Source organism: Mya arenaria, chromosome 3 (genome assembly GCF_026914265.1).
Source record: "Mya arenaria isolate MELC-2E11 chromosome 3, ASM2691426v1".
NCBI lineage: Eukaryota > Metazoa > Mollusca > Bivalvia > Myida > Myidae > Mya > Mya arenaria.
This window is the reverse complement of record NC_069124.1, coordinates 34,667,798-34,680,432: the sequence shown is the minus strand read 5'-3', so window position 1 is coordinate 34,680,432 and position 12,635 is coordinate 34,667,798. Positions and strand designations below refer to the sequence as shown.

At 37.5% G+C, this 12,635-nt stretch overlaps 1 protein-coding gene across 2 annotated transcripts in view; it reads left to right on the top strand.

Moving 5' to 3' along the window:
* LOC128227615 (nucleolar protein 6-like) overlaps window positions 1–12,635 on the top strand; it is a 21,231-nt gene extending 8,596 nt beyond the window's left edge. The window contains exons 7-24 of one of the 2 annotated variants that reach the window (XM_052938318.1): window positions 70–198; window positions 722–882; window positions 1,161–1,281; window positions 1,677–1,840; window positions 2,512–2,627; window positions 2,785–2,962; window positions 3,166–3,288; window positions 4,309–4,460; window positions 5,207–5,447; window positions 5,761–5,881; window positions 6,572–6,726; window positions 7,061–7,224; window positions 7,840–7,992; window positions 8,162–8,259; window positions 8,740–8,951; window positions 10,304–10,495; window positions 10,833–10,934; window positions 12,420–12,635. In XM_052938318.1, coding sequence (XP_052794278.1) covers window positions 70–198; window positions 722–882; window positions 1,161–1,281; window positions 1,677–1,840; window positions 2,512–2,627; window positions 2,785–2,962; window positions 3,166–3,288; window positions 4,309–4,460; window positions 5,207–5,447; window positions 5,761–5,881; window positions 6,572–6,726; window positions 7,061–7,224; window positions 7,840–7,992; window positions 8,162–8,259; window positions 8,740–8,951; window positions 10,304–10,495; window positions 10,833–10,934; window positions 12,420–12,569 — 2,732 coding nt within the window. In that variant the 3' untranslated portion in view covers window positions 12,570–12,635. Of the gene's footprint in view, window positions 1–69; window positions 211–721; window positions 883–1,160; window positions 1,282–1,676; window positions 1,841–2,511; window positions 2,628–2,784; window positions 2,963–3,165; window positions 3,289–4,308; window positions 4,461–5,206; window positions 5,448–5,760; window positions 5,882–6,571; window positions 6,727–7,060; window positions 7,225–7,839; window positions 7,993–8,161; window positions 8,260–8,739; window positions 8,952–10,303; window positions 10,496–10,832; window positions 10,935–12,419 lie in introns of both variants that reach the window. The other variant, XM_052938317.1, reaches the window with a different exon arrangement.

Here is a 12,635-nt window from a genome sequence, read left to right as displayed (position 1 = left end):
TATCAATAATGGACAGGTAGTTCAGGTATAAAGAACAGTTTGCAGATTATTTAGTAACTTCTTCTGCAGTCGGGGACCACAGACCAGTGACTGTTCACTTGTACGCTGTGCCCGAGACAGGGACATTCAAGCTCTCAAGATTTCAGCTGGAGAAAAACAATGTTCGGGCCAGTTGGTGGGAGGGGCAGGATGGAACAGGTGCGTTGCAATGTAGGTACAGATACATGTAAGCTCTAAAACTTGTAGGGTACTGTTTAGTGTTTTATGTCCTGCAGGTAAGCACCCTTATAAGTGTCTGTTTAAGATTTGTGAAACTAGTGGTATGAATGTGGGGCCACAGAAAGGGGCAAATGTATCCAGGGGTTCTAAAGTTTCAAATTCCTGACATCGGGATTGAGAGCTTTGAACTTCAGACTATTGTACAGTTGTAAAGTTTTTTATTTTTTGCGCTGACATATGTGCATGCATAATACAGATGGAAGTACCTTGAACTAAATATACTCAAAGATAACCATGTAAGTACGGTAGTCAAAATCGGTACCGGGTAAGATAAAAAAATCATTCTACAGGTTTTGAGTCTGTGGTAAATTTAATACTATGAAAGTTTTACTTTTCAGTAACGGTATGAAGAAATTTGTGTGTGAAATTTAATTAGAACTGGTTGATTCCTAACCATCTCTGTCATGGGGTATTAACCTGAAATGTTTCATCACTATTAAAGATGCATCAGAGTTGCCCACTCCATTCTACAACACCAGCATTCTAGAAGACATCTCCATGACAACAGAAGTTCCTGGTCTGGAAAAGATTTCCGGATCACAGGGGTTGAGAGAAGGGATTATTCTGCTGAAAGTATGGCTTTCACAGAGGGGATTGAATAAGGTTAGTTTGAACTATAACAAAGCGATAGTCTTTACTAGTTGTATCACAGTTATTCACTGAAATATTCAATAATTAATATATGCTGTATTGAACGTACATGTTTATGAAGCATGAGACTATTTTAGCACTTCTAAGTTGAAATAAGATATAAAATCCAAGATTAACAAACTAATATGTATTAAAATACAAGATTTACAATATGCCATGCTATACAAATGATTTTTTAACTCCAAAAGCTTAAAGTAAGTAATTTGAAACCATTTCCATGCTGATTTCAGGGCTATGGGTCATTCAGCAATCATGTGATGATGATGTATGTACTGTACCTGCTGAACCAACGCAAACTAAACACATTGATGAGTAGCTACCAAGTGTTCCGTAACACACTCCTTAAGTTCAGTAAGTCACACAGAAATACTCGTTAAGTATGCCAGTCAAGCAGTTTTCAAGATAATACAGTGTGGTCGTGTATGCCTTTTACATTATTGCCAACATTATGAGGTCCAGGGATTGGTTTCTTGGACATCAGTAGTGTTTTTTTCCAAATGTGTGTATTTGATTGTTTTATACCTACAGTGGTCGAAATAAGCACAAGCCCTCAAACCCTGCGCTTGTCAAATACTTTCCAGACTGGCTCAATTTCTTGATTATATATAGCAGGGCTTGTTGAATATTTTTGATGCTGACCACTAGTTATATTCTATTTGGTATAAAGATGCATAAAATTGCCAAGATTATCTCAAAACAGGTGACTCAGACTGCATTTATACAGTACATCTTTTATCGAACTGTAGGTGAGAGTAGCTGGACAGACACTGGTATCAGCCTGTGTACAGGGAGCCAGGACAGTAACTCCCCGCTCGTTGTCGACTTTCACCGCCACTTTGACGTCGTGTTTGTGGACCACTCAGGCTATCTCAACCTCGCATACACCATGGACAGATCTGTCTTCAATAGGGTAACATAAATTTAGAGTATATAGGTATATATATATTATATTGTCACCTTAGTGCAATAACATAATATTTAAATAACTGCATATAAAATAGAAGCAGATATTGAGTTCTTGCACTAAGGTGACTTAGTATATTGATATACTAAAATACAAATGTTATGGCAATTACATGTACATAATGCTACTTACAATTTTGCTGTTATAAATGTATACAATTATCCTTAATTTATACTCTTGAAAGAGTGCCAATTTTCAGTGGTATGTCAACTAAAGGAACAGTGCACCTGTGGATTGACCGTACAGCCGGGAAAACTAATTCATGTTATGACTGTATACAGTGCTCCATCTTACTTTTGAAATTTTATGCATAAATATATATTAAGATAAAGCCAAACTATATGCTTTTATTTCCAGGTCACCAGCTCTTTGTTAAGTTTTGATATGTTATGTATGTTTGTTATTCATGTCGGAAAATAGCTCATTGAGTTATTAAAAAATGATTCTTGTTAATATATACCCAACTTTTAATGAAGTTTCTTATTTCTTGTTTCTGGTATCTTTTTGTACCAATACATTTTCATGTTGGTCCACACTCCACAGTATAAGTTACCCGTAAAAGTTATGGTGCTCTGCTCCACATCAAGAGTATTACTTGTATCATTGTTTTTTACCAGGTGAAGCATGAAGCATCGCAGGCAATTGCTGTCCTGGAGGACAGACACACAGATAGTTTTGACAAGCTGTTCATGAAGAAAGTGCCCTTCCATTTTACCTTTGACCATATTTTACAGTATGTACCCATATATATATATATCAATAAATAAACAATTAAAAAACCACATCCATGCCTTTTTTTAAAGTTAATCAGTTGACTTAAATATTTCATGTAAAATTAACGTTTCAAGCACCTATGATACATGTGTATTCAAATATTTATTTATTTCCAGCATTGATATGAGCAGTGATCTTGACCAGATGGTGCGCAAGTTGAAGGTGGAGAGCCGAGTGGCCGACCACGGGGGTAGCAGGCTACTAGCATGCAGGTCTGCCATCTTGGTGCTAATGGAAAAGGCGCTTGGTCAGAGGGTCTTGCTTATACAGGCCTGTCCACGTGTACCTCCAGAGGTAGGGAGCTGTAGCGTCTATACTGGATCAGATTTCATGAGAAACGATATGTGTTTCTACTGATAAAGTCTACTCTCAGTCAAAGCATTGGGCTATGTTAGAGCTAAAATGATTGATAAGAGATTATTTTTGATTTGTGTGAATAAGGCATGTTATTCATGTTTATTACTGTGAAAAAGGAATGAGTATACCCACTGTTTCAGTGGGATGTCACTGAGCCACCGCCTCCTGAGGACGAGGCTTCTCGGCTGACGGTGGGGCTGACCCTAGACCCTGAGTTTGCCTTCAGTGTGCTGGATAAAGGACCCCCAGCTGATTCACCTGAGGTACACTCATATTTAGCTGAAAGGCTTTTAAGGAAGACTTTATTTTCTCCCACCTCAGATAAGTAGATCCAAATATTTAACCATGCTAGAAATTCTTATCTTGCCCACAGGCAAAGATAAATCAAGTACCCGTATGGAACTCCTTTTTATTGTCATCACATAATTACCTCCCTTGTTGAAGACTGTCGTCTGTAGCATCATGGAAACCTTGTCTTTTGGCAATATTTAGAATGGCAATTAATTATTTCTGGCTTCAAATGGCACCATAAAAAAGTTTTTAAGCACCATTCAAGAAATAATGCTGCACTCCCCCCAGGACTATTTAAAGACCGATTTGACTATCTGAATCACTGCCCGCTTATCCATGACAACCACAAATTATCACATATCCATACGCATTTATTTTCACTACGCACAAAAGAGTTCCAGCAAAAAAATACATTTTTACTTTATTTTGTTCACTGAGGTGGGAGAAAAAGCACCTACCACCTACCATCGCCGCTTGTGTTAGATAGGTTCATCCCAACCTTCGCGCAGTGCAATCAAAGTTGTACGAGATATTCAGTAAGGTTCAAACTTGAGAGTGGATAAAGTCAAAAACCCAATGTAGAAGCCAACATTTGAATAAATTACAGGGCCAACATTTACACATAATGCCTTGAATTATTATAAATAAACTTGATAAGATTGGATAAGAAATCTGTTATAAAAGGCTTTCACCAGTGTTTATCTATTTGTGTATAAGACGATTTGAGCTGTATCCACACTATCTTAGCCTTTTATGTTCAATCTGTGCAAACAAAGGGTTTTATTAACACCCAATACACGAGGAAAACAGCTGTATAAAAACAGCTTTAGGAGTTCCAATAATGATAAGTTATGAGTTCCACATATTCTGAGGTAGCATTTGTAAGCTGCGTTTGGTTCCAGAACAGTTCAATATGTTTATCTTCCCTCAAAAAGGTTTTATCAACTAAACAAGACTAATGTTTAGCACAAATTTATGCATTTATTATCCAGGCTGTAGAGTTCCGTGAGTTCTGGGGTAGCGTGTGTGAACTGCGTCGGTTCCAGGATGGGGCAATATGTGAGGCCGTGTTATGGATGCAGAAGGCCCCGGTGTGTGACAGGCAGCTTGTGTGTGCCAACATCATCAAACATGTGCTCAACAGGTAAGTAATAAGAAATAAGCAGTTTTAGCTCGACTATTCTGGTTAAGGTTTTTCATGTACCACAATTAAGTTAGGGTACCAGTAGTATCTCAGCAACTACTTGATGTTTTACAGTAATACCTTATACGAAGGTACTCAACCATCCAACATATTTAAATAATCCAGTAAGATAACACTATTGTGCATGTAATTTAAATAATGGCCCTTGATTATTCAAGTTAGAAATTCTGGGTTCAGGTTTTGAATGAAGCACATATAAGTCAATATCTTAGCAACTGCTTCATAAATTGCATTGAAACTTAATACAAGGATTCTTTTTCCATCCATCTTACTTAATTAATCAAATTAAATAACTCACCAAAACTTTGCATTCCTAGAACTTAAAAGTGGCGTAACAGTCGAGCGCTCTCTCTGTGACAGATCTTGTATACTACTGTAGTTATATTTAAAAACAAATGTTTGATATATTTAAAATGGTAAACAAAATTATGTTCAAATCATCACAGTCTTTAGGGACCTATAAAAACGTAATGAGGACAGGTTGAATTCCATTAACAAAAATATGAGAACTGTGTGTCTTGATTTCAGGCGAAATTGCAGACAAGTATATGTAGACTAATAAGTATTGAGTATGTAACTTATATTGTTTAATGTTATGGGAACAAAACTAAGCTAATTTACCAATCATTTATCCCAATGGTCAAATAAATGATAATTAACTTGTTTGGTGTGAACACAAATTTCAGACATGCTGGTATTCCTGCCAATTGTGTCCAGTACATCGGTGGTCAGTTGAATAGCATGCTGTGCCTGCCAGTCACTATGTCCAATGAGCCTAACACTTTGCCCTTTGGCACCGGGGATGAACAGAGTGCTGACCTGATGAAGGCGTATGACGATGTTTGCAAGAAACTGCGGCAGCTTACAGACCTGCCTCTCACAATTAATTCAGTGCAAGGAGTGTCTCCATGTTTCAGATTTACAGAGGTTTGACCCTGTCTATCATTGAGATCAGACTGAAAAGTTTTTGACAAATTATAATGAAGTGTACCATTTTTTTTGAAAATTATTTGCTTTAAGGCCTATTTAAATTGAAAGTAGACTTCTACAAACTGATTGTCTTAAGTAAACTTTGCATGTTCTTCAATACTTGTTCTGATGTTGTTTTTTTCACCTATTTTATTCTATTTTCTTGACCTGTCAGTATTTTTAGTAACATATTGTTCACTAAGGTCTATTTTGTAAATACTCACTGAGCGAAGATGTATTCACTGAAATGAATTTTACTGATTATTAACAGGTGTTTCCACCATTGCCATGCACATTTCGGCACACGGAGGAGCGTTCCCTGGAGCATGGGATGAAGAGGTATGTCCCTACACCAGACAAACCGTGCCCGCTATACACACACATACTGAAAGGTAAAGACATCTCAAGTCTTGACGTTTTTGACAAATTGTTATTGTAAAGGTTGTATAGTAGCAATTGTGCACTTAATTGTGGTCAGTTAAAGTGAAAAGTATATGCCAAATTAAGTTTCAAATGCTTAGCTGTCTTGGTTATTGTTTTATTTTAGATGCTATTTGGAGAAACACTATGTGACAGACAAATACACTTTTGCATAGCCAAAAATGATACATTCTTTTATGAACATTTCATATAGTAAGAGCAATCAATTTGAATGTGAATATAAATTGAGGTGTATGGTATTGCATAGTATTTGTATCAGATGTTACAGTAAGTATCACTTCTCCCTAAAGTCTCCCCACTTCTCCTGAATTTGACTGGAGGGAGAAATCACTTCTCCCAAAATTTTCAGCCTAGTGAGAGCCCTGAATTGTTTATTGTGCCAATTGGTTTCTTTAATGTGTGAAGTCAATCGACAGGCTATAGATGTTACACTTCAATTTCACTTGGTGGATGTGGGCAAAGTTAAAACTATCATCATACAATGCTATGAAGCCTTGAAATGCTTACTTCAATTGCAAACAGAAGTATCTCTATTTCCAGAGATGTGCATGCTGTTGTTTTACAGGGCTGTGCCATGTATTGTGTATGAAATATGGCTACATAACATTATGTTAATGTCAATGATATCTATCTGTTAACAGTGGTTTGCACGCTCGAGGGCAGTGGTAAGTGGCCGGATGATCTGGTGGCTATGAAACGACTCAAGGCGGCCTTCCACCTCCAGCTTGGGGACGCCATACACACAACATTCAATCTGCCAACACGTCCAAGTGTCAACTATGTTGATATTCTTAAGGTACCTCTTGAGTTTCGATTGCCTTGTTTCAGGTCATTTGAAACATAAAAAGGAGACTTGCCAGAAGTTTTAACATTGCCAATACAGTTAAAAGATTCTTGTGTGTACAATAACTTGTAAAGTCATTATCCTTTTATTTTGGAAGCATTTAGAGTTTATAAAATAGGCTTGATAGCTATGTTTCCCAGCTTGTTGATGGCCCAACTGTTTTGTTTTTCATTAAACCATCATTTAACATGAAAACTGTGTTTGTTAACATACCCTAGAAAGAATATTAATTTTGTTGGAAGTTCTAAGTACTTAAGGTCCATCAAGTTACATTACACCCTTGCAGGACAACTACGTATTTCGCCTGGTGTTGGCGTACACTCGTGAAATCTCCCTGCTGAAGAGTGTGTACTCGTCAGACGGGAAGTTAATGAAGCGTGACACAGAAGAGGCCTTGAAGCTGGAACGAGAAACTATTGCCCTCCCCCGTCTCACCAGCATACTGCACGGGTAATAAGAAAAAAATGTGTTTGATATGAATAAGATTTCAGATATATCAACGTTCTTAACAAAAGAATGGTAATTTTGTATCAACTGAAATATTTATTGGCAATAACTCAAAAACAGAATACATAAAAAGAAATTCACAAACATGATATTTTGTACAGATGTTATCAGTAAGAATAGAACATTTCTAGCAAGGCTCATAACTCGTAAATATTTCCAATCTATTCCACTTAAAAACAGTTGTGCAAAAAACTTTTATCTTGGCCATAACTTGAACACCATTCAATATGTCCACATGTTCAATAATAGACATGTTTGCATTAACAAAATGCACCCATGTAACAAGGCCTTTTTGTCCGTCACATATAAATAGCTGAATAATGCCCTTTGATGGTCGCAAAAAAACACACAAATCATATTGACCTTCGAGTGTAATTTAAGAGATTCACATGAAGTTGTGTACATGTGTTGCTGGTGACAATGTGCACATGTGTTGCAAGGCGGCTATAATAATTGTCAGATTATGACCAGAAAGTGTTGACATCTGTTTGCAGTGCCTTTTGACAACTTTGCCCTTTAGGAATAATCGCTTAACTCAAGCGTATGCCCATATTGTAGGTTGCAGCAGCAGCACCCTTCATTCAGCACTACAGTACGCTTTGCGAAGCGCTGGGTGTGTGGGCACATGCTGGGGGACCACATCCATCCGATGGCCCTGGAGCTGGTTGTTGCCTCCCTTTACCTATCTCCTGCCCCCTACACACCACCCAGGTTAGTCACCTTTCCAAGCTTTTACCTATTGTTTTATTTTCATATTTCTTCAGATCTGCTTTATGATAGCTTACAACTAATTTTACAAACAATTTATACTGCGTAATTGTTGCTGTGTTTCTTTCAATGTCTATCAACATTTTTTTTTATTTCATTTAAACACTTTCAGATCTGGTTTGGTAGGGTTTCTGAGGTTCCTGGATTTTCTCACTACATTTGACTGGAAGTCCAGCCCTCTGCTTGTCAACCTGAACAATGAATTCACTGGTAATCTCCATCTTGAACAATTCTTGTGAATACATGTAACAGTTTAATAAGATAAAATTGACAATACCTTCACAGTGTTGTCAATAATAATCAACTGCCGGCCAAAATGGATGGTTCGAATGGCAATTGGGCTAGTTCATATTTTGAAAAATAAAGTGTACAGTAAGAAGTAGCTGGTTGGTTACTTCAACTTCAGTTTGTGAGATGGTTCAACACAACATATTTAGAACCTGCCTTCATTGTTCCTAGCACTACATTTAGTTTAGACACAGTGACCTAACTGAGACACATGATTTAATAGCTTTGCTGAATTTTAAGTACAATGTAAAGTTCATGTTCTGGCCAAATTTTATTAGGGTATTTTGCAAGTAAAAGCGAATTACAAAAATGCTTACAATGTACAAGCTTAGACATCAAATTATACTGAAAACTTTCCATCTTCTAGTAAATCATGGCCAAAACCTTTCACTCTCTAACCAGATGCTGACCTAAGTGAAATCCCAACAAAATTCTCGAAGGAGCGTTCTAACCTGCCCCTGATGTTCATCTCCACCCCACTAGACCCATACAGTCAACACTGGACGAAGGAAGTCCCTAGTGCAGCCGTACTTACCAGGCTGGTTCTCCTAGCGGCAAAGTCACTCGCTGTTCTGCAGCGGGATCTCATGCAGATGGAAAAACAAGACCTTACGGTGAGGATTTTGTTTTTGTACCTGTAAAAATGTTATACCCCTGCTTTGCAAATGTTGGTCGTTGTCAGATTTGTAAAGAACACTTGAGCATAAGATCCTTAAACTTTGTAGGGAGGTTGGTCATGACCAGCAGATGACCAATATTGATTTTGCGATCAAAGCTTAAATAGCTTGTCAAATTAATAACTGGAGTATACTTGGGCCTACAGTCATCAAACTTGGTAGGAAGTTTGTTATGACCTGCAAATGACCCCTTTTGATTTTGAGGTCAGCATTTCAGAAGTCACAGTGAACTTAAACACAAAAACCTTGTTCAATTAATATAAAGAGAACACTTTGATGTATGGTGGGGAATTTGGTCATGACCCTATTGATTTTAGATTATCAGATCAATTGTCAAGGTGATCAGATTGACCACAGTCATGGTTACCTTTCAAAACAGGTATTTAAAAACAACAACAATTATTACGGTAACTTAAACGTTTTGCTTCAAAATTGCACGAAATTGACCATTGTTGTTTTATTATAAACATATTGGTTACCACTTCTATTGACCTTTAAGCAGCTATCTGTTTACCTATATAACTTGCTATGCCCATATTATTATCCCCCGCCGAATCCAAGGTTTTGGGAGGGGGATATTGTTTTAGCATTGTCCCTCCGTCCGTCATTCCGTCCGTTCTTCCGGAACCATATCTTGGTAGGCATTGATCAGAAAATGTTCAAACTTGGTCAGAATGTTCCCGTTGATCAAATCTCGAACACTTGTAAAAGTGGGTCACATAGGGTCAAAAACTAGATCACTAGGTCAAATCTTAGAAAAATCTTTTTAAATTTATATTACCCTTTTAACTCATTCACTGCTGTCAGAAGACGCATACCGGTACATGTTTTACTAAAAACTGTTATCATCAACTCTTATTACAATACATAGAACTGGCCAATAACTATACCTACTGTTCCTCAAACTTGGAAGGAATGTTGGGCATAATCTTAAATTAACCTATGTACAGACATTAATGTGAAATGACTATTTGGCTGCCATGGGGGCTGGGGCATTTAACTAACAATATATCAATGTCATGAAGTCGTTAAGGTTATAGTTTTCATGTACATTGCCCTTGTCTTTTCCATAGAGAAACACTGTGGCAGAGGCACGTTTTTGTAGCTTATCATTCTAAACACCAGCAAGGAATAGCATAATTCAGTTTAAGCTCTTTTAACATTCCAGCCAAAAGTTATTAGTATAACCTTAACATGCATAGAAAACAATATAACTGCAATAGCTTTGTGATAGTTTTTATTGTGCTAAATGATGGTAAGTAATAAACTTGATGTTTTTATACATTCAGGTTGTGTTCAGACCATCCCTGGCCATCTTTAATCTGGTTATTCACCTCAATGAGAAGCAGTTGCCACGTCGACTGGAATGCCTTGATGTTGCCATGGAGAGTGACCGGGTTGGGTATGGGAAAGCCTCGGACAAGGAACGGTTCCCAGTCACTGACTTTGACCCTGCACAGATCTTTTTGAATGAATTAAAGGTATTTCTAGAGGTTGTAGAAGTTGAAGGAGTATGTGTAGATGTTTAAAAAAAGAAGGAAAAGAAATTAATTTTTAGCTGTACTGGACAATGGCCAAAAGAGCCTCTGCCTTCCCTCATACATCTATAAACAATTGCGTGTGAACACGATTAAGTCTTATACAGTAATTAGAGTTATTGATTATATTTAAATATATGAGCACATCATCTATAATTTGCTGTCTTAAAGTGAGTAATGAAGTCATAAATCACATTGTTAACTTAAATTAATCTCTGAACAATTGGCCCAGTCACTCGAGTTTATTGTACCGGTATATCTTATTCACTGTCTTTTCCAGTCAACATTTGGTGATGTAGCCTTGTTTTTCCATGACCAATATGGAGGGAAAGTTATTGGAGTTGTCTGGAAACCAAAGACTGAACAGCCTAAACAGTTCAAGGTAAGGAAAGCTTAAAAATAATTGTACATGTTGGTTTGCAACTGAATTACAATTGTTTTAGTCAGAAACAGTTCATACTGAATTTCTGATAGTAACAGTTATTTCCCGAAAATGAAACTCTAGTATGTGACATCCTTAGAACACGGCCTCTAAACGCCAGCTCCACCACTTCCACGGTGGTGCAAAGAAAAAGAGCTGTCGACACTTCCGTGGTGGAGCTGTGCCCTATGTTTACATGAACAAACGTGAGTATGATTGATATTTTATTTGATAATTTCATTTAACGGACATATTTCGAAAATCGGAGAATGTGGTACCGTGTAAGAACACTTCTACTGTGGGCTGGTTACTATTTCGTTTCAATATTGTGCAAACTGTGGTGCCTGGAGCTTTTCTCCCGAATCGGACTTGTGCATATTTTGAGATCTGATTGCATAGCAAATACATTTCGGTGCTTCCACACCTGGTAAGAACATTCTCACGCATGCAAACATAACTGTTATGTATAGTACCTATGCCAGAACACAACAAAACTGATAAGCACTTCTTAAAAAGGAAAAAAATGCACATATTTATAAAAGTGGTGGTGCTGTTGCCCTAGTGGTGGCGCTGTCGAGTAGTGGTGGCGCTATCGAGTATGTTTTGCGCTTGAAGTAATATAAAAAGTTAACGCTTTTGGAATGAATACAAAAGTTGCTATGTTTATCTTTCATTGAACATTATGCTGGTTATGCATACTTCTTGCGGAAACAAAACTCTACGCGAACTACCTTAACCTTACTGAAAACTATTTCGAAAACAAACGGCTAGGTGCTGTTAATTTTACCAAGAAGTGCTTATCAATTTTGTTGTGTTCTGGCATAGGTACTATACATAACAGTTATGTTTGCATGCGTGAGAATGTTCTTACGGGGTGTGCAAGCACCGAAATGTACTTGCTATGCAATCAGATCTCAAAATATGCACATGTCCGATTCGGGAGAAAAGCTCCAGGCACCACAGTTTGCACAATATTGAAACGAAATAGTAACCAGCCCACAGTAGAAGTGTTCTTACACGGTACCACATTCTCCGATTTTCGAAATATGTCAGTTAAATGATATTATCAAATAAAATATCAATCATACTCACGTTTGTTCATGTAAACATAGGGCACAGCTCCACCACGGAAGTGTCGACAGCTCTTTTTCTTTGCACCACCGCGAAGTGGTGGAGCTGGCGTTTAGAGGCCGTGTAGAAGTATCCGCAATGATAGATGTCTTCGGGAAAGAACGTAGTTATCTTGTTTTTCGAATGTATAATGCATATTCAGTCCATGTTTTCACACTTTTACTATCAAAATGAGGCTAGATGTGCTTATCATGGCTGTAATAGCTCTTGCTGACTATTAAAAAGGCATCTACTTAGTTGGGACTAAAATGAGGCAAGGTTCAACACCATTAATGATTTATTAGATATGAATTAACAGATTTACCTTGATTACAGGTGTCCCATGTAAACCACAGTAGGCCGGAGAGCTGTGAGGGAGACCAGTTCCTACTGGCCCTGAATATTGAAGGTGTCATAGAAGATATCAAACTGATGGGGAGAGGTCTGGTCACGGCCATTGAAATCAATCACACAAAGACAAGCTGATGCTTGTGTAGATTTTACCTAAGATTTGCTTTGTTCTTCAAATAAAGGGACTTTCGTAAGGCAGAA